This window comes from Microcaecilia unicolor, chromosome 4 (genome assembly GCF_901765095.1).
Source record: "Microcaecilia unicolor chromosome 4, aMicUni1.1, whole genome shotgun sequence".
Lineage (NCBI taxonomy): Eukaryota > Metazoa > Chordata > Amphibia > Gymnophiona > Siphonopidae > Microcaecilia > Microcaecilia unicolor.
The window spans coordinates 100546125-100573689 of record NC_044034.1 but is presented as its reverse complement, the minus strand read 5'-3'; the positions used below and the strand labels follow the sequence as shown (position 1 = coordinate 100573689).

The following is a 27565-nucleotide window of genomic DNA, read 5'->3' as shown; positions in this document are numbered from 1 at the left end:
ATTTGCATATTATAATTTGCAAACCAAGGTTTTTATGGTCCACAAGGATCATAGTTTATTGTAATTGTTTTTTATTGTTTTCTAAAACTGAATCATTTATTTTTAGGTTCAAACTGTGGCACATCAAGAAACCAGCGTGATGCTGCTTCACAGACTATCAAGGTTCATTGTTCAGAAGATACTGGCTCAAAGATCATTGTGAGCTCCCTGTGTCAAAAATCTTCTGCCAAATCTGCTGCTTCTATGACAAACATCATGGGAATTAAGAAACTTTCTTCCTCTGTGAAAAGTTCAGTCACAACTTTAATTTCTGACTCCTGGAAACAGAAGAGTTTCTACAGGCCTTGCAGCTCTTCTGATCAAGTATCGTATATGTTACCCAAGACAATGTTTCCATCTTCTCCTGCTGAATCATCTGAATCTGAATGTTCAAGTCCAAGTCCTATCATTTTCTTAGATGAAGAGAGCTATCAAAAAAGCTTAAAGGCCAAGCTTGACGTACCTAATATTCCAGTAGTAAAAGATGGTATTGAAGACTCTGATTCAGAGTTAAGTGAATTTTTTGATAGTTTTGACCAATTTGATGATCTAGATCAGTGTCTAGAGAGTACTTGTAAGCTTATTAAGGAGCCCACCTTGGGTAATCCACCTCAGAAGAGAAAGTTTGCACAAGAGAAGTCATGTTCAACTTCTACTATGAATCCTCAGAATTTTAAGTTTGATCGTCCCACACTGCCAGCCAATGTAAGAAAACCAACTCCTCGTAAACTAGAATCTCCATATAGCACTGCCTGTGATGTTCCAGACTCCCCTCGACCAGTGAAATCATCTAGTGAAGACACTGGAACTTTATTCAGCCCCATTAGATCATCTGCTTTCAGCCCTTTGGGCAGCTGTGCTGCTGATTACCTCTATCAAATAGATAGCAGTAGCAGAGAAGGAATAAGGCAAAATGATTGTACCTTTTATAATACTTTTTCAGATTATGCAAATAGTGTTTCATTTGAAATACTTGATTCTATCCTTCATTCACAAACTACATCTTTACAGAAGCATAAAGGAGACATTTCCTGCTGTGGTCAGGCTACATCAAAAAATGAGGAGGTGAAAGTGAAACTCAAACGCAAGTCTTTTGGCAAAGAAACTGACAGGAAGGCCAAGTTCAAACACAAACCATTAATGATTAAAAACAGCATACAGAAATTTGCCACAGAACTAGTTGAAAAAAGCTTTGGCAGTGCATTTAAAGAATTACAAAAGGGAGTTTCCTCATGCACTAGTGCTTTGTGCCACCTCGCTGCAAAGTTGACCTCTTCAGTTTTTCAGATGGCTTTTTATGAGATTGGTAGAAGGCGAGCGTTTTTACTGAAACAACATGCCATTAATAGCTTGGCTAATTTTTTGGTGGGTGAAGCCATGACAGGCGCTCTTAGAGAGTTGCAGTATGTAAAGAAGCAAATATTCACCAATACGGTCACACGCTTTGCTGCAGACCTTGCAGAGGAGCTTGTTTTTGAAGGGATTATGGAAGTATGCCAGTTCTCTCATCCACCTACCCCCACTACTTCTCAGTATCAGGGCTTTGAGTTTGGAGACCCAGTAGTGCAATCATATGCTAAAGATTTGTCCGAGTCAGTGATTCAGGAAGCATTTATTGAATTGTCCCAAGTTGATGTGACATTTACAACACAAGCAGCAATTAGTGTTTCTGTGGATAACATAAAGTATGTAAGTGCAGAAAATACATTTCAGTCAACACAGACCTCCAACACATTCCCCAATTTTCAAGAGAGAGCGCTAATTGCACCAAATCTGCTACAAGAATCAAAAAAAGAATGCACCATACAAGAAGCTTTGTTCTTTACTACTGGTATTGTCAGTTCTATTCCAGTGCCTCCAGCAGGAAGGGTTCTTTGCCAACCACAGACAATGTTTCATGTACAGAAGGCAATGCAAAGGACTCTTCCATTATCAACTGACAGCTTCAATATGTGTAACAATTCCATGCAAAATCCAGATTTTGTAGCGAGAAAGAATGAGGAAGAAAAGTCTTCTCCAAGAAACATATATCTGAATTCTGAACATAAGCAGATTGTTGAAGATAGTCAATATTTGCATAAATACTGTGACGTAGAACCAAAAGCCAAGGATTTTAGTGTGAATAATGGTACAGAATCAAACAGGCATGCGGTTCTCCAAAATTACTCTGGGACATTGTTAGACATTGTTGTGAGTGAGGCGTATGAAGTAATAAGGTCATCCAGGGTGACAAAAACAGTAGAAGAATATGCAGATTATTTGACTAGAAAAATAGTACCTCCAGCAGCACCTCATTCTCAGATTTTAGATGAGGGAACATCGAAAAATCAGTTTGCTGATCATTTGACAAAACATATTATATGTTCAGCTGCTGAAACCAAATCAAAGTTGTCCAACGTATGCCAACCTGTAATGTTGGTTGAGAATTTATATTCCTGCTGCAATCAACTGGAATACAAAACTAACTGGTGCAACTAAGAAACAAGAATTGGAAAAACAGGATACTGTATCTTCAGTCATGCAGGAGCAACAAATGCAGCTCAAGCTTTCCATCGTTCCAGTGTCCTCTTCTCAGTGTTCACTTACATCAGCAAGAGAGTGTGCCCAAGAACATAAAAATGAAGTAGACATGCTTTGCTCAAATACTCTTTTTGGTTCAAATGTTAATCTCAGGAGTTTAAATGCAGAAGGATTTGCTGATGCATCAAGCTATTCTGTAAAATGTTTACATAAACCCATGCAAAATGGTGACGACCAAAATACTCAAATGACTTCATTTGTCCAAGAGAACTGGAATCGACATATAAATGGCCTTTCTTCCACTATGTTTAGCTGTGGAGATTCTTTGCAAATGGATGATAAACCAAACACCAGTGGCATGAATTCCATTGTGATACCTAATGCACCTCCAACTACACCATATCCAGTCAGCTCTGAATGGAATTTGAAGAAGTTAACAAAAAAACTCAAGGGAGCATTAGCAAAGGAATTTGCCCCTGCCACCCCACCTTCCACACCTCATACTCCATCTGTTACAGGCTTATCTGACACTGAGCATGACTCAATCCCAAAGGAAGAGTTTATTTTCAAGCTTATGAGGTCTCTCTCTGAGGAAGTTGAAAGTAGTAAAGGTGAAGAACATTCTGGAAGATTAAGTGAGCCCATCGAAGGCTCTGAAAAAACAGTAAACTATGCTGATCATTTAGCCAGCAACATCATTTCAATGGCAACTGAAATGGCTGCTTTCTACTTGGATGATAAAGTTGTACCAGGGGACAGTGATAAGAAATATTCTGTGTTGAGATTCTTGAATGAGAGATGGGGCTATGCTAATTGTATGAAAAATATCTCTGAAGAAACTCTAAAGTCGCTGTGGAATTATGCAGGTGATTTGGCTGGGGATGTTATCAGTGATGCTAAGAAAATGTTAAGCCTAAGGCATTGTAAACTGTTGAGACTGAAAAAGGTTAACGGTCACATTGATTGTTTTTATTTTAGAAAAAAAGGTAAAGAATGTAGGCCAAAAGAGAGACTTTGTGCGGTGACAGATCAGTGGCCCAGAGAGGTAGACTTATCTGTACTCTCTTTACCTTCAAGTTTATGCCCAACGGGGCTTATATCTAAATATCCAAGTTGCGAGAGTGTGACGGAAGAGTATGCGGATCATATTATTCGAGTCCTGAAAAAAGAAGGTGCAAATAGTGATTTAATAATGGATCAATATGCCAGCAGGCTTGCCTACAGATCTATAAAATCAGGTCTGCAGCAAGCTGCCAGGAACATCAAATTGAACTATAATAAAAGAGTATTTCCTGTAAGGCACTTACAAGGAAATGGCAAGTATAAAACCTTGAGGCTTTTCAATAAACAGGACAACCAGGAAATTGATGCCAAAAGGCAAATCTGGAGTGGCATTGCTCACCACTGTGAGGATCCAGCCTGTGAGAACAGCAGTGTACCTAGAAATGACTGTAGTGGTCTGTTTCATTTTGCAGAATCTCTTGCTCATACCATAACATGTGATGTTAGGAAAAAGTTAAAAATGTCAGCAGTTTGCCTGCCAAAATCCCTTACAGATTCGTGTCTGTATCGGAAATCAAACTTCACTGAAGTAGCTGGAGATATTGTTAAGACCACATTTTCTAAAACTCTTGTCCCTTTATCTGAAAGAAACAAATTGTATCATAGCACGGGCAGTTTAAATGAATATAGTCACAATGAGAGCCTTATTCAAACCATAGATCAGTATGCTAGAAAGGTAGTTGATGACACTTTAGAAATGAGTTTTGAAACTGTTAGTCTTCAAGCTACTGACAGAAGAAAAAGTATAGATAGATTTTTGTATGCTGAGAAGTTATCACAGCTTTCTGAGACAGAATGCAGGTATTGCAGCATAAAAGAACAGCCATATTCTGCTGGATCTTTGTCCCCCTATCTGACAGGGCAAGACTCCTCCTCTAGACTTAAGAAACTTTCTAAGTCAAAGCATGGCAGCCTCTCTCAAAAGCCCAGAGTATTTCACTTTGATATGCCCAAAATTCACATAGACCTGGAGCAGAGGGCAATATTTGCTGAAAGGCTAGTAACTGCGGCAATTGAGAAAGCAGAGCGGGAACTGAGCAATACCAGCTTGGCTGCAGATAGTGGCATTGGACAAGATGGAATTAGCTTTGCTGAAAGTCTTACTACAGAAATAATGACATCAGCTATGACAAACATTGGCCAAGCTGCTAACATAAGGTATGTATGACATTTTTTTCTTTATTTTTTTTGAAGCTTACTTACATTTTAATGCTATCCCTTCTAGCCACTCAGGATTGACCGTATGAATATTTGGAGGGTCCTGCCAAGCAATGGCTCATGCTTTGCTTGCATTTGCATTGGCAGTCTTCACATGGCAGCTTGGCTCTAAAATGTCCGAATTTCTGTTATGCCATTAATGGCCACGTGCTAATTTCCAAATTAGTGTGCGGCCATTATCGCCTGAGCATTTACCGACACCTATTTAGTAGGCGACAAGGGTCACATGCTACTCATGCAGTAATCCCCCCCCCCCCCCCCCCTAGTGTTAGAAAATAAAGATTATTTTCTAGTGCTGGAAATGGCATGCGGCAAAAGCAGAACTGCTGCAGGGGGCCTGAGTATGCTCAGCAGTAGGGCTGTTTTGCCACATGCTACCTGCTCAGTTGCCCTACCGCACCTTCATAAAAGAGCCCCTAAGCAGTTAAGCTGTGGCATCTAAACATGTTCCTGGTGGAAAAGTCTATGTTAGCCAGGTAGATTTGGGAGAGGATTCTTTCCATCTAAAACCAGGCGGCTTGTTATAGAATAGCCTCATACTGTCTAGTCCTTATCCTCACTTAGTGTTATGAGAGTTAGAAAAATACAGGGGAAAAAAAAAAGTTAGGCTGCCACCTGCCTATCAACTCCTTGATGTAAGAGAGAGAAAATATTGCTGGGGAAACAAAAGGTCTCAACGCAGCAGAGACTATATATAAAATCCTACTTACTTTAATATTTCAATAACCGTTTTTTAAAATCTATTTGTCTGGTGTGTGATAGTGCTTTTTTTTGCCTATGTGATTTTACATCTTCGTATTCTGTTTTGGTGAGGAACACATCTGTATCTGGAATAATAGCTGTCTCTGGATAGAGAATGACACGGGGATGGGGCGGGGTAGAGAGCCTATGGGGATTTTACAGGGACAGAGCCCACAGGGATGGGGGACAGACTTTGTCCCCATGTCATTCTCTACTTTGAAGGTTGTTAATGAGTTGGACAGTTATTTATGTTTGAGTGATGCAGATGACTTATGTTTTCATTTTTTGGAAAAGCAAGCAAACGTGCTGGCCACAACTGGCAAAATTTGCACAGGGCATCCTGTGCATTCCTGCTACCAGCACATCTTCTGAGAAGACATTTTCAATTGCATGAAGGACTGTGGAAGATAGGAGAGCTAGACTGAATCCTGAGATTGTTGATGACTAATTATTCATCCACATATTTCTCCCCTGCTAGGGTTTGCAGAGCTGGTTGTATTTTGTACCCTTTGACATTTTAGCAGGGTGGATTAGGGTTCCTTGGGGTAATGGAAGTCAGTTATTGTTTGGGTTGTTGGGTGGTGGTGGTGGGGTTATTATAGTTGCTCATTGTTATTATTGTTTTCTATTTGTGATTTATAAACAACAGTTACACAGTATATTGTTCCTTTTTATACCTTAATAAAAAGATATATAAAACCGTAAGTATTTGAGACTTCTGCAGATGAGGACAGAGCCTGCAGGGAAGGGGATATACTTTGTCCCCATGTCATTCTCTAACTCTGGATGAGCAATTGGGCATACAGTTGTGTGTGTAAACATAATTAATTTCAATTAATTGGCATTAACAAGCACTAATTGCTGCTAATTTGCAGTTATGCACATAACAGACTTGTACTCCTATTCTATGAACAGTGTGTCAAAATTCTCTCATGCACAAATGCAATGGGGGTGTTAAGGTGGGAGGGACATAGGTGCCACTATTTACGCCACCCATTGACCTGGCATAAGTGATCATGCCTAAAGTTTGGTGCGTAACTGCGGAGTTATGCTAGTGTTCTTTAACAGATTTGGCACGCAACTGTGCTGTTGTAGAATACTATCTTAGCGCCCAGTTTTTTTTATTCCTAACTTTTAACAACCTATATAGAATTTACACCATAGTTTTGTGCTCTTGCTTGTCAGTGTTTTGGTTTTGCAAAGGGATACATTTCTGTTTAGCCACAAAGATGCCATGAACTTGTTTGAATAATTCAGATAACTTCTGCTATGTTTGTGGTGAAGTGACTTCTGCATCACAAAAAAGCTGTGGTTAAAAAAGCCTACCACCTTTATTTTGGCTGCAAAATTGGAGATCAGGACAAGAATTGGGCACTGCACATATACTGCAAAGCTTGTGCAACAGGTCTTCACCAGTGATTGATCTGGAAAAGGAAATCTATGTCTTATGCAGTGTTGATGATTTGGAGAGAGCTGACAGATTGTACCAGCAATTGCACAGGGCTGCTGAGAGTGGAGGGGGGCAAAATTCCACGGGCTCGGCCTCCAAGGGGGGGCCCAGGCCTGGCGTCAGCAAGCTTCTTCCTGCCTGCCTGCTTCTGGGTCTGTCCTCTCCTGTGTGTGCCGCCCAGGACGCGGATGATTTCATAGCATGATATTGCATTAATGCAATCATCCAGGTCCCGACTCCTGGCACAGACAGGAGCAGGAGAGGACAGACTGTAGGAGCAGGCAGACAGGAAGAGGCGCCGGTGCTGGTCCCGGGCCCCCCCTCGGAGGCAGAGACAGAAAGGAAAAGGGGGAGGGGGGCGGCGGTGGTGGCGCATGGTGGTCCGGCTCTGCCCCGGGCCCTGCAGTGTCTCTCGGTGTCCCTGCGTTTGCATGGTGCCTTCAGTTAGAAAAGGTTTGTCAGAGAAGAAAAAGTAGATTCCATATCATCATGCTGATCAATCCATAGACTGGTGGGTTGTGTCCATCTACCAGCAGGTGGAGATAGAGAGCAAACTTTTGCCTCCCTATATGTGGTCATGTGCTGCCGGAAACTCCTCAGTATGTTCTCTATCTCAGCAGGTGGTGGTCACACACAGCAGCAGCTCTGGCTAGGCCTCCAAGCCTAATTTTTAGGTTTTGTTGAGTGCCTGGGGTTGAGGGCTCTTCTTGAGCAAGTGCAAACCTGGTGGCGCCAGGTCCCTCCTTTTCTCCCCCCTCCCACTGGCTCCGTTGAAAAAAAAAAAAAAAATTTTGAACGTCCTTAAAGGCGTTTATTTCGACGTTTATTTAAACGTTTATTGCAGCTACTCACTGGGACACCAGGTCGTTACAGCTCGGAGCGGAAAGCAGGTAATTTTTACCTTTTTATAGCGGGCAGGGGGTTCCCCGATTGATCTCCACGTGGCCTATGGCGTCGGAGGGCGAGGGCGCAAAGAGTCGCTCCCCGGATCGCTTGGGCGCTTCTAGAGGGGATGCGGGGGTCTTAAAGTCTGATTCGCCCTTGTTGGGTGACAGTTTCGTGACCGATGAGTGTCCCGGTCCTTCCTCCGGTGTGGCGGTTTTTCCCGCCATAAACGCCCATCCCCCGCTGCTCGCCTCCGCCATCTTGGCTGGCCACGCGGCTCGGACGGCTTCTTCTTGGGCCGCCCTTGAGGTGGGAGACATTAATGCCATGAACGCCCTTGATTTGGGCGACGGCACAAAAGCGGCTAAAGTTAAGCGCCGTTCTTCCCGCGCGGCTCCTTCGCGGAGTGTCGCGCCGGACGCCATCTTGGATGCGCAGCATGTCTCTCCCCCGCTCTTGCGAGCGCCGGTTGAGGGTGCGTCTAGGGCTGTAGCCCAGGCTGCGGAAGTGCACAGTCTGGGGGGTTTCTCCCCCGAGTTTGTTTTGCTGCTGCATCAGGCCTTCCTTATGCAAAACGCTGCCCCTGCTCCCTCGTCTGGTAAAGAGGTTGAGGCCCCCGGAGGTAAACGCCCTCGGGTTGATTCCCAGGCCTTGGAGGACTTTGTCTCCTCCGATGTAGATGAGGGCAGCGTATCTGAGTTCTCCCAACGGTCCTTTGCGGATTCCTTGGAGGAGACGGATCCCCGCTCGGATGGAGCGGATGACCCCTCTGCAGCGCGGCTCTTTAGCTCAGAGGATTTGCCCAACCTGTTAGTGCAGGCCATGGGCATTTTGAAGATTTCCTCTCCGGAGGACGTCTCTCCCTCAGCCCCTGTTGGCTCTGCCATTATGCTGGGGACGAAGCGCCCGCCTAGAACCTTCCACGTGCATGATGCCATGCACACCTTAATTTCGGCTCAATGGGATGTCCCGGAAGCGAGCCTTAAAGTGGCTAGGGCTATGTCCCGCCTCTATCCTTTGCCTGAAAGTGAACGTGAGGCCTATCTGTGGCCTACCGTGGATTCTTTAATCACTGCGGTGACTAAGAAAACGGCGTTGCCGGTGGAAGGTGGCACGGCCCTAAAGGACGCCCAAGACAGAAGATTGGAGGCGGCCTTAAGGTCGTCCTTTGAGGCGGCTGCTTTAAGTTTGCAGGCCTCAGTTTGCGGCTCCTATGTGGCCAGGGCGTGCCTGACTATGGTGCAGCGGGCTTTCCCCTCGGATCATTCCTTGAGGGCTGATTGGCCGGCCCTGGAATCGGGCTTAGCCTATTTGGCAGACTTACTGTATGATGTCTTGAGGGCCTCAGCTAAAGGCATGGCTCAGACAATCTCTGCGCGGCGGTGGCTTTGGCTGAAGCATTGGTCTGCTGACCACGCCTCTAAATCCCGCCTGGCTAGATTGCCTTTTAAAGGCAAGCTGCTCTTTGGGGTCGAGCTGGACAAAATCGTGACCGATCTCGGCACGTCTAAGGGCAAGAGGTTACCAGAGGTCAGGGCTCGGGCTAGTACTCGCCCCGGTACCTCCAGAGGACGGTTTCAGGAAGCCCGTCGGTACCGCCCGGGCAGGTCGGGCTCCGCTGCCCCCTCTTCCTTCAAGAGGAACTTCTCCCCCAAGCAGCGTTCCTTTCGCAGAGACCGCCGTCCCGGAGGTGCTCCCTCCGGTCCTCCCCCAGGGTCTCGTACCCAATGACGGGGCCTTGGTCCACGCCCCAGTGCAGATTGGAGGACGGCTGTCCTCGTTTCTGGGCGAGTGGACCACAATAACTTCAGACGCTTGGGTGCTGGAAGTCATCAGAGACGGCTACAAGCTAGAGTTCTGCCGACCCTTTAGAGACAGGTTTGTACTCTCCCCCTGCAAGTCTCCGGTCAAAGCTGTGGCAGTGCAGCAGACCTTGGACAACCTGATCCGCCTGGGTGCGGTCGTTCCGGTGCCAGAAAATCAGCTTGGCAAGGGGCGTTACTCCATTTACTTTGTGGTCCCAAAGAAAGGAGGTTCTGTACGGCCTATCCTCGACCTCAAAGGGGTCAATCGGGCCTTGAAAGTTCGGCACTTTCGCATGGAGACTCTCCGCTCTGTTATAGCGGCAGTGAAGGCAGGGGAGTACCTGGCATCCTTGGACATCAAGGAAGCGTACTTGCATATTCCCATCTGGCCTCCTCATCAACGCTTTCTGCGTTTTGCAGTCCTGGGCCGACACTTCCAGTTCAGAGGCCTCCCGTTCGGGTTGGCTACTGCTCCGCGGACCTTCTCCAAAGTAATGGTGGTCATCGCGGCCTTCCTGAGGAAGGAAGGAGTACAAGTCCATCCTTATCTGGACGACTGGTTGATCCGAGCCCCCTCTTATGCAGAGTGCGGCAAAGCTGTGAACCGGGTGGTTGCTCTTTTGAGCTCCCTGGGGTGGATCATCAACTGGGAGAAAAGCCAGCTGCGCCCAACTCAGTCCCTGGAGTATCTGGGAGTTCGATTCGACACCCAAGTGGGCAGAGTGTTCCTGCCAGACAATCGGATTGTCAAGCTTCAGGCTCAGGTGGACCAGTTCCTAGTAGCCTCTCCTCTTCGGGCTTGGGACTATGTGCAGCTGTTGGGCTCTATGACGGCCACGATGGAAGTAGTGCCCTGGGCCAGGGCTCATATGAGACCACTACAACACTCTCTGCTGCAGCGCTGGACTCCGATGTCGGAGGATTATGCTGTGCGCCTTCCCTTGGACCCAGCAGTGCGCAAGGCGCTGAGCTGGTGGACGCAGACAGACAAGTTGTCTGCAGGAATGCCTCTGGTGACCCCGGAGTGGATTGTCGTCACGACGGACGCCTCTTTGTCGGGCTGGGGAGCCCACTGCTTGGGAAGGACAGCGCAGGGGCTCTGGTCTCCTGCAGAGGCAAAGTGGTCTATCAACCTCCTGGAACTCAGAGCCATTCGGTTGGCGCTTTTGGAGTTCATCCCGGTACTGGCGTTGAAGCCAGTACGGGTCCTGTCGGACAATGCCACGGCTGTGGCCTATGTCAACCGCCAGGGAGGTACCAAGAGCGCCCCTCTAGCCAAGGAGGCCATGAATCTATGCCAGTGGGCGGAAGTGAACCTGGAACAGCTGTCAGCGGCCCACATTGCCGGAGTCATGAATGTCAAGGCGGACTTTCTCAGTCGCCATACCTTGGAGCCCGGAGAGTGGCAGCTATCTGCTCACGCGTTCTTGGACATCACGAAGCGCTGGGGCCAGCCGAGCCTAGATCTGATGGCGTCATCGGCCAATTGCCAAGTGCCGCGCTTTTTCAGCAGAGGACGGGACCCTCGATCCCTGGGAGTAGATGCTCTTCTCCAACAGTGGCCGACACAAGAGCTTCTCTATGTGTTCCCGCCCTGGCCCATGTTGGGCAGGGTTCTAGACCGGGTGGCAAAGCATCCGGGCCGGATAATCCTGGTGGGTCCGGACTGGCCCAGACGTCCCTGGTATGCGGACTTGATCAGGCTCTCAGTCGACGATCCTCTGCGGCTGCCAGTGGAGCAGGGCCTGTTACATCAGGGTCCCGTGGTGATGGAGGATCCCTCCCCCTTTGGTTTTACGGCCTGGCTATTGAGCAGCAGCGTCTGAGAAAGAAGGGCTTCTCAGACAAGGTCATCGCCACTATGCTGAGAGCGAGGAAGCGCTCTACTTCTACTGCTTACGCCAGGGTTTGGCGTACCTTTGCAGCGTGGTGTGAAGCGGGCTCACTTTCTCCCTTCACTGCTCCAATTTCTTCAGTGTTGGCGTTCCTGCAAGAAGGTCTGGAGAAAGGCCTGTCGCTCAGTTCCCTTAAAGTCCAGGTAGCGGCTCTGGCTTGCTTCAGGGGCCGCCTGAAGGGTGCTTCCCTGGCTTCGCAGCCAGATGTGGTGCGCTTTCTCAAGGGGGTTAATCACCTGCGCCCTCCTCTGCACTCAGTGGTGCCTGCGTGGAATTTCAACCTGGTACTAAGAGCCTTGCAGAAGCCGCCTTTTGAACCCTTGTCGAGGGCATCTCTGAAAGACCTGACGTTGAAAGCAGTTTTTTTGGTGGCTATCACTTCAGCCAGAAGAGTTTCCGAGCTCCAGGCACTCTCATGTCGAGAGCCTTTTCTGCAGTTCACTGAGGCAGGAGTGACTATTCGCACAGTGCCTTCCTTCCTGCCCAAGATTGTTTCTCACTTCCATGTGAATCAGCAGCTCTGTCTCCCTTCCTTTCGTAGGGAGGACTACCCAGAGGAATTCTCTGCTCTCAAATATCTGGATGTGAGACGAGTTATCATCAGATACTTGGAAGTGACCAAGGATTTCCGGAAATCGGATCATCTGTTTGTCCTGTTTGCAGGTCCTCGTAAGGGTCTGCAGGCTGCTAAGCCTACAGTGGCAAGATGGGTCAAGGAAGCCATTGCAGCGGCTTATGTGGCCGCGGGGAAGGTGCCGCCTATCCAGCTGAAGGCTCACTCCACTAGAGCTCAGGCGGCCTCGATGGCAGAGGCCGGGTCCGTCTCCTTGGCAGAGATATGCAAGGCGGCAACTTGGGCATCAGCCCATACATTCTCCAAGCATTACCGCTTGACTGTGGCTGCTCGGGCGGAGGCCCGGTTTGGAGCTTCAGTGTTGAGGTCAGGGATTTCAATGTCCCGCCCTGGGAGTACTGCTTCGGTACATCCCACCAGTCTATGGATTGATCAGCATGATGATATGGAAGGTAAAATTATGTATCATACCTGATAATTTTCTTTCCATTAATCATAGCTGATCAATCCATAGCCCCTCCCAGATATCTGTACTGTTTATATTCTGGTTGAATTTTAGGTTCAAGTTTAGTCTTCAGTTACTTCAGGAGGACTTCGTGTTCAAGTTTTTTCACTTGGATTCTTCAAGAGTTGAGACGAGTTTGTGTTACAGTGAGCTGCTGCATTCCTCTCCCCTCCGTTTTACGGGGCTGGATTGAGACTTAAATTCTGCCGGCACTCCCTCCCGCTTCGTGCGGCTGTAGGGCAGCTTTGTACCCCTCCCGCTTCGGCGGTGTTAGGGTCAGTCAGCTCCTCCCGCGGTTGCGGTTGCAGGATAAGCCAGATCCCCCCGCATCGGCGGGGTGGTGTCCCTCCCCCGCTCCGCGGGGATGAGCTGGACGGATTCCCCTCCCCCACTTGTGTGGGGATGAGCTGGGTTAATTCCCCTCCCCCGTTTCGGCGGTGGTGAGCTGGGCAGAGTGTCCCTTTGTGGGTGTAATTCTCTAAGTGCTGAGTCCTGCGGATGGAGCTTTGATATCGACATACTGAGGAGTTTCCGGCAGCACATGACCACATATAGGGAGGCAAAGGTTTGCTCTCTATCTCCACCTGCTGGTAGATGGACACAACCCACCAGTCTATGGATTGATCAGCTATGATTAATGGAAAGAAAATTATCAGGTATGATACATAATTTTACCCTGTACACTATCCAAACATTCCATTAGCTATATGCTTAGTACCCTACAGAGGACTTCTGGTTCCTGATGCATCAGAATCATTTGCAGTTGAATCCAGTGAGGAAGAGGATGAAACTTCTGGTCCTGAACCATCAGTAGAAAGTAGTGGGGGGGGGGGGGGGGGGGAACCAATCAATATCCAACACAAGGATAAAAAAACAAATTCAATAATCACTCTTCTATTTGTTCTAAGATTTTAAAAAAATATATTTTTTTCAGTTTTTATTTTTGTTTTCAGTACTGCTGACCTTTGGCACTGTGCTGTTGCTTTGACCTTGAGTCTGTTGTATATAATAATCAACTTGTGCACATAAACATTATCAAGGACTTTGCCTACACATACATTTTTGCACTTTTGTATACATGAGGCTGTGGTCATTTGTATTCATAAAACTTTGAAGAGTCCAGTGCTCTGGTGATATATAATTCTTAAAAAGGACAAGGAAAAGAACTCAAAACGCCCTACCGCTTACTTTCAATTTTCGGTGGCTTTAACTGGAGGCGTGGTGTTCATCACTGGTAATAAAAACCTCACCAGAGCACTGGACTCTTCATAGAGTTTTGAGAAATCACGTGTTTAGAGTTTCAGACTGCTTCCTCTTTTTTGTTATTTATTGAACATTTGTATTCGTATTCATCAACATTGATTTGTTGACTCCTGAAACGTGTTTTTGCGCCAAAACAGAGATCTGAGTCTGAACAATAATTTTTTTTTTAATCTTTGAAGAAATGGAAGAGCCTGATTATTTAATTTGTTTTTTTACCTTTGGATACTGATTCCTCCCCCCTACCCCCCCCCCCCCCCCCCCACACACACACACTTTGGGTGGTTTTCTTACTCTCCTTTTTTGTTCCCTGAACCATCAGTGTCACGTGATCCAGATTTCCTCCCATCCTCATTTGAACCATACCTCATAACAAGGTGAAATGAATGACCTAAGAGTAAGGCAGAGCTTTTGGGCTCCAGTGGCAGCTTTGTGGTGACTTGAAGGTTGTTGCTCTCTTGCTTGGTCTGCAGATTGGATAAACAAAGTACCACTGTTTTATTTTTCTGAGAATGGGATAGTTGTATAAAAGAGTCCCACTACATCAAGAGAGACTGGCCTCCACTTCTGAAAATTGATTTTTCTCAAAACTTAAAAGGCAATTCTATAACTACACAGGTGCAGTTATACACACACCATGTGCTTTTCTATAAGGGAGTACATAAGTGCTTTAGTGTATACATAAGAATTGGCATACTTTTCAGGCCAAGGGTCCATCCAGTATCCTGTTTCTAATTGTGGTCAGTCCAGTTCACAAGTACTTGGTAGAGTCCCAAAAAGTAGCAAGATTCTATGCTGCTTAATCTCAGGGATAAGCAGTGGTGTTTCCCAGGTCTATCTCGATAATGGTTTATGGATGTATGATTTTGTCCATATCCCTTTTTTTAACCCAGCTACATTAATTGCTTTGACCACTTACTCTGGCAGTGAGTTCCATGGTTTAACTATATGATAAGTGGGAAAAAAAACATTTTCTCCTATTTATTTTAAATGTGTTGCTATGTAACATCTCCCACCCGTAACTTTCAAATGTTCTTAGTCGGATAGATGGGTTTCCTACAGGCAAGCAATGTCTGCCCCATGTGGTTTCAAAGCTGTCAAGATTTTGCTTCATTTTATAGGGAATGTTATCCCCCCTTATTCCAAGACACAAGGCGGACATGACCCACAAGCTCGGAAATCACATTGGATCAATATTAAGAAGGCAAAAGGCATGCTCCCTCCCTTAAGGGGTTTCCCTAAGCGCCTAACCTCCACCCAGGGACTTAGCAAACCTTCCAGAAAACTGTGCTACTACTACTAGACATTTCTAAAGCGCTACTAGGGTTACGCAGCGCTGTACAATTTAACATAGAAGGACAGTCCCTGCTCAAAGGAGCTTACAATCTAAAGGACAAATGTACAGTCAGTCAAATAGGGGCAGTCTAGATTTCCTGAAAGGTATAAAGGTTAGGTGCCGAAAGCAACATTGAAGAGGTGGGCTTTGAGCAAGGATTTGAAGATGGGTAGGGAGGGGGCTTGGCGTAAGGGCTCAGGAAGTTGATTCCAAGCATAGGGTGAGGCGAGGCAGAATGAGCGGAGCCTGGAGTTGGCGGTGGTGGAGAAGGGTACTGAGAGGAGGGATTTGTCCTGTGAGCGGAGGTTACGGGCGGGAACGTAAGGGGAAATGAGGGTAGAGAGGTAATGAGGGGCTGCAGACTGAGTGCATTTGTAGGTAAGAAGGAGAAGCTTGAACTGTATGCGGTATGTGATTGGAAGCCAGTGAAGTGACCTGAGAAGAGGGATGATATGAGTATATCGGTTCAGGCGGAATATAAGATGTGCAGCAGAGTTCTGAACAGATTGAAGGGGGGATAGATGGCTAAGTGGGAGGCCAGTAAGGAGTAGGTTGCAGTAGTCAAGGCGAGAGGTAATGAGAGTGTGGACGAGAGTACGGGTGGTGTGCTCAGAGAGGAAAGGGTGAATTTTGCTGATGTTAAAGAGAAAGAAGCGACAGGACTTGGCTATCTGCTGGATATGTGCAGAGAAGGAGAGGGAGGAGTCGAAGATTACTCCGAGGTTGCGGGCAGATGAAACGGGGAGGATGAGGGTGCCATCAACTGAGATAGAGAGTGGAGGAAGAGGAGAAGTGGGTTTTGGTGGAAAGATGATAAACTCGGTCTTGGACATGTTCAGTTTCAGGTGGCGGTTGGACATCCATGCAGCAATGTCGGATAAGCAGGCCGATACCTTGGCCTGGGTCTCCGCAGTGATGTCTGGTGTGGAGAGATACAGCTGGGTGATGATACTGGAAACCATGAGATGAGATCAGTGAGCCCAGGGAAGAGGTGTAGATTGAAAAAAGAAGGGGTCCAAGGACAGATCCCTGGGGAACTCCAACAGAGAGCAGGATGGGGTGGAGGAAGATCCATGAGAGTGTACTCTGAAGGTGCGGTGGGAGAGATAGGAGGAGAACCAGGAGAGGACAGAACCCTGGAACCCAAATGAGGACATTGTGGCAAGAAGTAAATCATGATTGACAGTATCAAAAGCAGCGGATAGATCAAGGAGGATGAGGATGGAGTAGTGGCCTCTGGATTTGGCAAGGAACGGGTCATTACAGACTTTAGAGAGTGCCGTTTCTGTCGAGTGTAGAGGGCGAAAACCCTAAGGGCTCATTTTGAAATTATAAAATGAAAAATAAAATGCTCTGCAGTACTCCTCTACAAAAGCAAAAGATCTCTTTCAGTACTTCAGCAAAGTCTCATCCCCCATATAACAAATACCAAACCTCCTACTCCCACACTCCCCTCCCCACCCAATCACGTACTGATGCCACAAAGGGCCTTAAGCTCTAGTTGTGAAGAGAGAGAAAAATTATGTACATAATCAGACTGAAACCAGAAAGTACATTATCAGTTAACAAGAAACTGGACATCATGTGATCTCCAGATTAGTACCAATAGACAGGACAAAACTAATGTTCTAGATTCAAGTTGTCTGTCTGAAGGAACAATCCAATGTATTAATAAAAGCACTAGCTTCCATTGCTGAATCAAAAGCCTTCCAATGGCCCTCTCAGTAGATCTTTAGGACAGAATGATAAATGAACATAAAGCACACTTTTAAATTCACCAATTTTACACGAGTAGTCTTGAAAAATGTGCACTGGGGATCTCTCATAAGTCAAGGGATCCCACTTTTATATTGCTTCAGAAGTTCATCTTTATCAAGATAATTATATACCTTTGCAATCATAAAACGGGGGCTCTGGTCACGGCTGGTTTTTGGGTCAACTCGATGAGCATGCTCCAAGAACAGAGAACCTAGACCGTCACGTAAAACTACTCAGATTCCAACTAGCTTTCTGGTGAAGACCAACAAAACTGTGTCAGGAACCATCTCTGGCATGCCAATAAAGTATGAGGTCTTCCAATTTGCTTACGTGTGCAAAGTGCCCATAAACGCTCCAGCTCTGCATCTGGCATATGAGAGCCATCTTCACGAGACGAGACATTCTGCTTTAGTTCAGAGGTCTGGCGAGTTGTATCTGCATTTAAGTTTTCCGAGTTGGAAATCTGGTTAGATAAATGCTCTATGCTGGGGCCAATCGCTACAGCTATTTTTAGCTGTATCAAAGCCGCTTCTGTAAACTGAGACACTGTACTGGGTGTCGGCTCGGCCATCTTGTCCTTCCGCTGTTTGGTGCAGTCTCAATGTTTTTTGGGATTTTTTTTTGCCTTTTGCCTTTGTGTCTTCTGATTTCAGTAAAATTTTGGGCATGTACTATCCAAGAAAAAGACGCCTAGTTCATAAAAACTGCAATGGGGCCACACGATGAGGATGGATGGAGCTGGGGTTCCAGGAGTTGGTCAGGCAAGCATCCTTCCTTGCTCACAGCATCACGAGATCTCCAGAGCATGTCTTTATAATTTCAAAATGAGCCCTTAGTCTTCAAAAGCACGCTTGTTCAGAGTTCATTATTCGTATTCAACCAAATAGTGATTTAAATTCAAATACAAATAATCCGGGGTTCTACTGTGTTAAATCCTACTGAAATAAACACTTGATCTCTGATTTCATGTTGCTTCTTTTATTATTTATTATGTTAAAACTCAATTCCCATTATTCGTATTTGGTTGAATAGCATTTCTCATTATTTGTGTTTGGCTGAATTATAAAATATGCTATTTGGTACAGTTCTAATACCTACTATATTTTAAGTTTTGAGTGAAATCAATTTTCTAAAGAGGAATTTTTATGAACTTTGAGGGTACAGCCTACTGGACATGGAGTTGGTGTGAAGTTTTTTTTCTCCTCATTTTTATTTTATTTAACTTTTGCTCATACCTTTTTCAGTAGTAGCTCAAGGTGAGTTACATTCACCTTTTTCAGTAGTAGCTCAAGGTGAGTTACATTCAGGTACACTGAGTATTTCTCTGTCCCTGGAGGGCTCACAATCTAAGGGCCCTGTTTACCAAGTTGTGTACAAGGAGTAGCAGTGGGATTTGAACCAGCCACCTCTGGATGTCAAGACTGGTGCTCTAACCACTAGGCTACTCCTCCAGTATGATGGTGAATAGACAAATCCGGTAATCTTTTGGTGTTAGTCTTCTATAGATTTGTTTCACTGATTTTTGTATTGGCTCTACTGCATTTATTAATGCAATTTTGATGGGATTGGGAGAAAAAATGTGAGATGATATCGATTTGTCAGTTTCTTTTGATAATGTTATTCATAAATTACTTCTTGCTAAGTTAGCTGAGGACCAGATAGAAGGGGTGGTGGTGAAATGGTTTGAATCCTTTCTACAGGAAAGAAAGAAGAAAATGATAGGTTCTACATCTCTCACTAAGTGGTATCAGCTGCTGTGTGGAGTACCTCTAGAGTCAGATTTCTCTGCCTCTCGTCAGAATTGAGAAAATTGGTTTCGATTGATTTGATTGTTGTCTCGATTACGTTCTTTCCTATCTAAAATTTGGCATTCCTTTCTCTTAATATTTTATTTTATTTTTTTGTAAACCACTTTGATCTTTGGTTAGAAATAATGATATATCAAATGCAATAATAAATTTAAACATAAGCTTGACCCTTCTTGATGTATTATTGTGGCAATGAGGCACTGAGTTTTGATGATGCACAGATGATATTCTGTTTTTGGCACCCTATCAATTAGGAAATGTCTCGTCTCGGGGAAAGTGGTGCGATGTTTAAGGAAAATGTGCTGCAGTTGAATATGCAGAAGACTGACCCAATGATTCGTTCATTTGAGAGATTAAAATAATTCATGGCTGTGATAATGGTAGATGAAATGATAGTTCCTGTACACCATAAGGTTCAACACTTGGGAGTTGCCTTTGTTTCTAAATGTTACAATTCAGTGCCAGATTTATTTATGTATTAGGATTTATTTACCACCTTTTTGAAGGAATTCACTCAAGGCAGTGTACAGTAAGAATAGATCAAGCATGAGCAATAGGCAATTACAGCAGTCATAATAGTCAAATAGCAATACAAAATGTGGTATAGTATACTACTTACAATACCAAACAATATGTAATAGAACATTATAATTGATAGTGAAGGGTAAGCAAAGATGGAACATATAGATAGGTAAGAGAGTAAGAAGAGTTAAAAAGTAGGTGACTGATTTAGAGAAGGTTGCACATGAGGTCAGAGAGATGGCCAAATATTATCTCAGCTAGGGTAGGAGTGGATAAACATGTCCTGCTGCAGTATGTGCAGCTAAAGTCAGTCCTTTTGTGTGTGAGTGAGACTAACACTTTAGTTACTTCTTCCATTAAAGGCCTGATTGAAGAGCCAAGCTTTCACCTGCTTCCTGAAATAGAGATAGTCTTGTGTTAAGCGGAGCCTTTCAGGCAGTGCATTCCAGAGTGTGGGGGCTACTCCTGAGAAGGCTCGCTTGCAGGTATCACATCATGTCATATCTTTTGGAGAGGGTGTGGTTAGTGATATACCTTGAGAGGACCTTAGTGTCCTTGGTGGTGTGTGGAGGATCATCCTAATCTTCAGGTACTCAGGGCCATTTCCTTTCAGGGCCTTGAAGATCAGACATAGAGTTTTAAATTAGCCCTGTATTGTACTGGTAGCCAATGAAGTTTTTGCAAATATGGTGTGATGTGGTCATGTTGCTTGCAACCTTCTATGAGTCTTGCTACTGCATTCTGAATTTATTTATTTATTTATTGCATTTGTATCCCACATTTTCCCACCTATTTGCAGGCTCAGTGTGGCTTACAATACATTGTGAATGATGGAAATACAGTGTGTTACAGTACGATTATGGGTTACATTGTGAGGAGTTATGGGAAGATAAAGTCAAGTCAAAAATCGTTAGGGCATAGAAACCATGGGATGTTACAATGGGGAAAAGATAAGGCGATAGAACAATATCAACAGAACATAGGGTATAACATTTTATCTGTGGGTGGAGATTGAAGTGTGGTGAAAATACGGGGTAAGAGAAATTCAGAAGGGAGTGTATTGATGCTTTTCTATTAGTGTGTGCGGACTTCATGTGTTTTGATCCTTGCAATAAATTTTCTCAAAGAGATGAGTCTTCAATTGTTTGCGGAAGTCGGTTAATTCGTAGATCATTTTCAGGTTGCGTGGTAGTGTATTCCAGAATTCTCCGAGGACAAGCAGGCTGCTTGTTCTCACTGATGGGTGACGTCCACGGCAGCCCCTCCAATCGGAAACTTCACTAGCAAAGTCCTTTGCTAGCCCTCGCGCGCCCGCGCGCACCGCGCATGCGCGGCCGTCTTCCCGCCCGAAACCGGCTCGAGCCGGCCAGTCTTCTTTTGTCCGCACTCGGTACGGTCGTGTTTTCGCCGTGTCGAGCCCCGGAAAGTCGACCTCGCGCGTCCAATTTGTTTTGAACGTGTTTTTTTCCTTCGGGAAAGCTTTGTCCTAGTCGGGAAGTGCTCCGGAAACCCCCCGCCGGGTTTCGTGTAAATCCTCCCCGTACTTCCAGCTTTTTTGCCCCGGTAAGTTTTCTTTCGTCGTCGGGGTAGGCCTCTTTTCGGCCTCGGTCGAGATTTTTCTCCCTCTAAATTTGGTGCTTCAAATTTCGCCATTTCGGCTTTTGATTTCGCCGGCGTGATTTTTCCGCCCATGACATCGAAGCCTTCCAGCGGCTTCAAGAAGTGCACCCAGTGCGCCCGGGTTATCTCGCTCACTGATCGACACTCGTCGTGTCTTCAGTGTCTGGGGGCCGAGCACCGCCCTCAGAACTGCAGTCTGTGTTCCCTGCTTCAAAGGCGGACTCAGGTAGCGAGACTAGCCCAGTGGAACGTGTTGTTCTCGGGCTCTTCGTCGGCATCGGCACCGGGATCTTCGAGTGCATCGACGTCGTCAGCGTCCAGACCATCTTCCTCGGCCGCCCCTGCATCGAGTGCATCGAGGCATCGGGCCTCTGCATCGGCGCCGAGACATCGGATAGCTGCATCGACGTCGGTGGTACCAGGACCTCGTCTGCTGATGTCGTCGGACGGTGGTGCATCGGGTGGAGTGCAGGTGAGGGCTGTCCATTCCCCTGCTGGTGGCGGTGAGCCCTCGGGTGGGTCTCCGCCTACCCTGAGGGCTCCTGCGGTACAGCCCCCCCGAGATCGACCTTCTTCAGTCTCGGCCCCGAGGAAGCGACGGATGGATTCGACGTCCTCCTCGTCGGTGCCGGGGAGCTCCGGTGACATGCTTCGGAAGAAATCGAAGAAGCATCGACACCGGTCTCCTCCCCGTGTCGGCACCGAGAGCTCTGGGTCGCCGAGGGATTCGGCACCCAGCAGGCATCGGCACCGAGAGGACCGCTCACCCTCTGTTCAGGAGGTGTCGATGCGCTCCGCTCTGGACAGCCCGGAACAGCCTCCACGCCCGGAACAGGTACTGACGTCGACGCCTGCATCGACCTCTCAGCCTTTCTCTGCAGCCGCTCTAAACGAGAGCCTCCGGGCCGTTCTCCCAGAGATTCTGGGAGAGCTGTTGCGCCCTACCCCTCCGGTACCGGCGGTGCTTGCGCCACCGGTACCGTCGAGCGTGGCGCCGGCTGGCCCATCGCCCAGGTTGAGGTCCCCGACGTCGGTACCGCATGCGGTACCGACCGCGGCCACCTCCCAGGAAGGCTCCCCGACTACGTCGGCGGAGGGAGCTTCGCCGATGCGGGCGAGGGAGTCTACCTCTCGACGCCCCCATCGTGGACGGGGTTCCACGGAGTCGAGCAGGGCGAGGTTGCAGACACAGGTCCGTGAACTTGTGTCTGACACCGAGGGTGAGGCCTCGTGGGAGGAAGAGGAAGATCCCAGATATTTCTCTGACGAGGAGTCTGAGGGTCTTCCGTCTGATCCCACTCCCTCTCCTGAGAGACAGCTTTCTCCTCCCGAGAGTCTGTCTTTTGCCTCCTTTGTCCGGGAGATGTCTACGGCCATCCCCTTCCCGGTGGTTGTGGAGGACGAGCCCAGGGCTGAAATGTTTGAGCTCCTGGACTATCCTTCTCCACCTAAGGAAGCGTCCACTGTTCCCTTGCACCATGTCCTGAAGAAGACATTGCTTGCGAACTGGACCAAGCCATTAACTAATCCCCACATTCCCAAGAAGATCGAGTCCCAGTACCGGATCCATGGGGACCCAGAGCTGATGCGCACTCAGTTGCCTCATGACTCTGGAGTTGTGGATTTGGCCCTAAAGAAGGCTAAGAGTTCTAGGGAACATGCTTCGGCGCCCCCGGGCAAGGACGCTAGAACCTTAGACTCCTTTGGGAGGAAGGCCTACCATTCCTCTATGCTCGTGTCCAAGATCCAGTCTTACCAGCTCTACACGAGCATACACATGCGGAATAATGTGCGGCAGTTGGCGGGCTTGGTTGATGCTCTTCCCCCTGAGCAAGCCAAGCCTTTTCAGGAGGTGGTCAGGCAGCTGAAGGCGTGCAGAAAATTCCTGGCCAGAGGAGTTTATGACACTTTTGATGTTGCGTCCAGGGCCGCTGCTCAAGGTGTGGTGATGCGCAGGCTCTCATGGCTGCGTGCCGCCGACCTGGAGAATAGAATCCAGCAGCGGATTACGGACTTGCCTTGCCGTGCGGATAACATTTTTGGCGAAAAAGTCGAGCAGGTGGTAGAGTCTCTCCACCAGCGGGACACCGCATTCGACAAGTTCGCCCGCCGGCAGCCTTCAGCTTCTACCTCTACAGGTAGACGATTTTTCGGGGGAAGGAAGACTGTTCCCTATACTTCTGGCAAGCGTAGGTACAATCCTCCTTCCCGACAGCCTGCGGCCCAGGCTAAGCCCCAGCGCGCTCGCTCTCGTCAGCAGCGTGCGAATCAGCAAGGCCCCGCGGCTCCCCAGCAAAAGCAAGGGGCGAGCTTTTGACTGGCTCCAGCAGAGCATAGCCGACATCCAAGTGTCAGTGCCGGGCGACCTGCCTGTCGGAGGGAGGTTGAAAGCTTTTCACCAAAGGTGGCCTCTCATAACCTCCGATCAGTGGGTTCTCCAAATAGTCCGGCAAGGATACACCCTCAATTTGGCCTCTCAACCTCCAAATTGTCCACCGGGAGCTCAGTCCTACAGCTTCCAGCACAAGCAGGTACTTGCAGAGGAACTCTCCGCCCTTCTCAGCGCCAATGCGGTCGAGCCCGTGCCATCCGGGCAAGAAGGGCTGGGGTTCTATTCCAGGTACTTCCTTGTGGAAAAGAAAACAGGGGGGATGCGTCCCATCCTAGACCTAAGGGCCCTGAACAAATATCTCGTAAAAGAAAAGTTCAGGATGCTTTCCCTGGGCACCCTTCTCCCCATGATTCAGCAAAACGATTGGCTATGCTCTCTGGACTTGAAGGATGCCTACACACACATCCCGATACTGCCAGCTCACAGACAGTATCTGCGATTTCAGCTGGGCGCACGCCACTTCCAGTACTGTGTGCTACCCTTTGGGCTCGCCTCTGCGCCCAGGGTGTTCACAAAGTGCCTAGCTGTGGTAGCAGCGGCGCTTCGCAGGCTGGGAGTGCACGTATTCCCATATCTCGACGATTGGCTGGTGAAGAACACATCCGAGGCAGGAGCCCTGCAGTCCATGCAGATGACTATTCGCCTCCTGGAGCTACTGGGGTTTGTGATAAATTACCCAAAGTCCCATCTTCTCCCAGTGCAGAAACTCGAATTCATCGGAGCCCTGCTGGATTCTCGGACGGCTCGCGCCTATCTCCCAGAGGCGAGGGCCAACAACTTGTTGTCCCTCGTCTCGCGGGTGCGAGCGTCCCAGCAGATCACAGCTCGGCAGATGTTGAGATTGCTGGGCCACATGGCTTCCACAGTTCATGTGACTCCCATGGCCCGCCTTCACATGAGATCTGCTCAATGGACCCTAGCCTCCCAGTGGTATCAGGCCGCCGGGGGTCTAGAGGACGTGATCCACCTGTCCACGAGTTTTCTCGAATCCCTGTATTGGTGGACGATTTGCTCCAATTTGACTCTGGGACGTCCCTTCCAAATTCCTCAGCCTCAAAAAGTGCTGACCACGGATGCGTCTCTCCTGGGATGGGGAGCTCATGTCGATGGGCTTCACACCCAAGGAAGGTGGTCCCTCCAAGAAAGCGATCTACAGATCAATCTTCTGGAGTTGCGAGCGATCTGGAACGCTCTGAAGGCTTTCAGAGATCGGCTGTCCCATCAAATTATCCAAATTCAGACAGACAATCAGGTTGCCATGTACTATGTCAACAAGCAGGGGGGCACCGGATCTCGCCCCCTGTGTCAGGAAGCCGTCAGCATGTGGCTCTGGGCTCGCCGTCAAGGCATGGTGCTCCAAGCCACATATCTGGCAGGCGTAAACAACAGTCTGGCCGACAGGTTGAGCAGGATTATGCAACCTCACGAGTGGTCGCTCAATTCCCGTGTGGTGCGACAGATCTTCCAGGCGTGGGGCACCCCCCTGGTGGATCTCTTCGCATCTCAAGTGAACCACAAGGTCCCTCAGTTCTGTTCCAGGCTTCAGGCCCACGGCAGACTGGCGTCGGATGCCTTCCTCCTGGATTGGGGGGAAGGTCTGCTGTATGCTTATCCTCCCATTCCTCTGGTGGGGAAGACTTTGTTGAAACTCAAGCAAGACCGAGGCACCATGATTCTGATTGCTCCCTTTTGGCCGCGTCAGATCTGGTTCCCTCTTCTTCTGGAGTTATCCTCCGAAGAACCGTGGAGATTGGAGTGTTTTCCGACCCTCATCACGCAGGACGAAGGGGCTCTTCTGCATCCCAACCTCCAGTCCCTGGCTCTCACGGCCTGGATGTTGAGGGCGTAGACTTTGCCTCTTTGGGTCTGCCAGAGGGTGTCTCCCGCATCTTGCTTGCTTCCAGGAAAGACTCCACTAAGAGAAGTTACTTCTTTCATTGGAGGAGGTTTGCCGTCTGGTGTGACAGCAAGGCCCTAGATCCTCGCTCTTGTCCTACACAGACCCTGCTTGAATACCTTCTCCACTTGTCTGAGTCTGGTCTGAAGACCAACTCCGTAAGGGTTCACCTTAGTGCAATCAGTGCATACCATTACCAAGTGGAAGGTAAGCCGATCTCAGGACAGCCTTTAGTTGTTCGCTTCATGAGAGGTTTGCTTTTGTCAAAGCCCCCTGTCAAGCCTCCTACAGTGTCATGGGATCTCAATGTCGTTCTCACCCAGCTGATGAAACCTCCTTTCGAGCCACTGAATTCCTGCCATCCGAAGTACTTGACCTGGAAGGTCATTTTCTTGGTGGCAGTTACCTCGGCTCGTAGAGTCAGTGAGCTTCAGGCCCTGGTAGCCCAGGCCCCTTACACCAAATTTCATCACAACAGAGTAGTCCTCCGCACTCACCCTAAGTTTCTGCCAAAGGTTGTGTCGGAGTTCCATCTGAACCAGTCAATTGTCTTGCCAACATTCTTTCCCCGTCCTCATTCCTGCCCTGCTGAACGTCAGCTGCACACATTGGACTGCAAGAGAGCATTGGCTTTCTATCTGGAGCGGACACAGCCCCACAGACAGTCCGCCCAATTGTTTGTTTCTTTTGATCCCAACAAGAGGGGAGTGGCTGTAGGGAAACGCACCATATCCAATTGGCTAGCAGATTGCATTTCCTTCACTTACGCCCAGGCTGGGCTGGCTCTTGAGGGTCATGTCACGGCTCATAATGTTAGAGCCATGGCAGCGTCGGTAGCCCACTTGAAGTCAGCCACCATGGAGGAAATTTGCAAAGCTGCGACGTGGTCATCTGTCCACACATTCACATCTCATTACTGCCTGCAGCAGGATACCCGACGTGACAGTCGGTTCGGGCAGTCAGTTCTTCAGAACCTGTTTGGGCTTTAGGATCCAACTCCACCCCCCGAGGGCCCTGTTTGTTCTGTTCCAGGCTACACTCTCAGTTAGTTGGTAAATTTTTTAGGTCAATCTCAGTTATGTCCTCGCCGTTGCGAGGCCCAATTGACCAATGTTGTTGTTTTGAGTGAGCCTGGGGGCTAGGGATACCCCATCAGTGAGAACAAGCAGCCTGCTTGTCCTCGGAGAAAGCGAATGCTACATACCTGTAGAAGGTATTCTCCGAGGACAGCAGGCTGATTGTTCTCACAAACCCGCCCGCCTCCCCTTTGGAGTTGTGTCTTCCCTTGAAGTGTATTGTCTTGCTACATACTGGACTGGCCGGCTCGAGCCGGTTTCGGGCGGGAAGACGGCCGCGCATGCGCGGTGCGCGCGGGCGCGCGAGGGCTAGCAAAGGACTTTGCTAGTGAAGTTTCCGATTGGAGGGGCTGCCGTGGACGTCACCCATCAGTGAGAACAATCAGCCTGCTGTCCTCGGAGAATACCTTCTACAGGTATGTAGCATTCGCTTTGCGTGCTCATATAGGAGAAGGTTGATACATGCAGTACTTTGTATTTTATGCCTTTGCAATTAGGGAAGTGGAGATTGAGGAAAGTTCTGGATGATCTTTTTGCGTTTCTGGGTGGCAGGTCTATTAAATCAGACATGTATGCAGGGGCTTCACCGTGGATGATTTTGTGGACTAAGGTGCATACCTTAAAGGTGATACGTTCCTTGAGTGGGAGCCAGTGTAGTTTCTCACGCAAGGGTTTTGCGCTTTCGTATTTTGGTTTTCTGAAAATGAGTCTGGCTGCTGTATTGTGGGCTGTTTGAAGTTTCCTCAGTATTTGTTCTTTGCAGCCTGCGTATAGTGAGTTGCAATAGTCCAGGTGGCTGAGTACGAGTGATTGCACTAGGCTGCGGAAGACGGATCTTGGAAAGAATGGTCTTATTCTTTTCAGTTTCCACATGGAGTAGAACATCTTTTTGGTTGTGTTATTCGCGTGAGTCTCTAGTGTTAGGTGGCGGTCAGTAGTGACTCCAAGGATTTTTAAAGTTTCAGAGATTGGCAGATTTAGTTTAGTTGTGTTGATAGCGGTAAATTTATTCGTGTTGTATTGGGAGGTAAGTACGAGCCTTTGAGTTCTTTCTGCGTTCAGTTTTAGTCGGAATGCATCTGCCCAGGTATTCATGATGTATAGACTTTGGTTGATTTCGTTGGAGATTTCATTAATGTCCTGTTTGAAAGGAATATATATCGTTACATCATCTGCATATATGTAAGGGTTAAGGTTGTGAT

The 27565-nt window shown here is 47.7% G+C and overlaps 1 protein-coding gene across 1 annotated transcript in view; it reads left to right on the top strand.

Annotated features, from left to right (window-relative positions):
• The window catches only part of AKAP11 (A-kinase anchoring protein 11), a 131346-nt gene that overhangs the window by 47993 nt on the left and 55788 nt on the right, over positions 1 to 27565 (top strand). The window contains 2 exon segments of the mRNA XM_030200544.1: positions 107 to 2472; positions 2474 to 4779. Coding sequence (XP_030056404.1) covers positions 107 to 2472; positions 2474 to 4779 — 4672 coding nt within the window.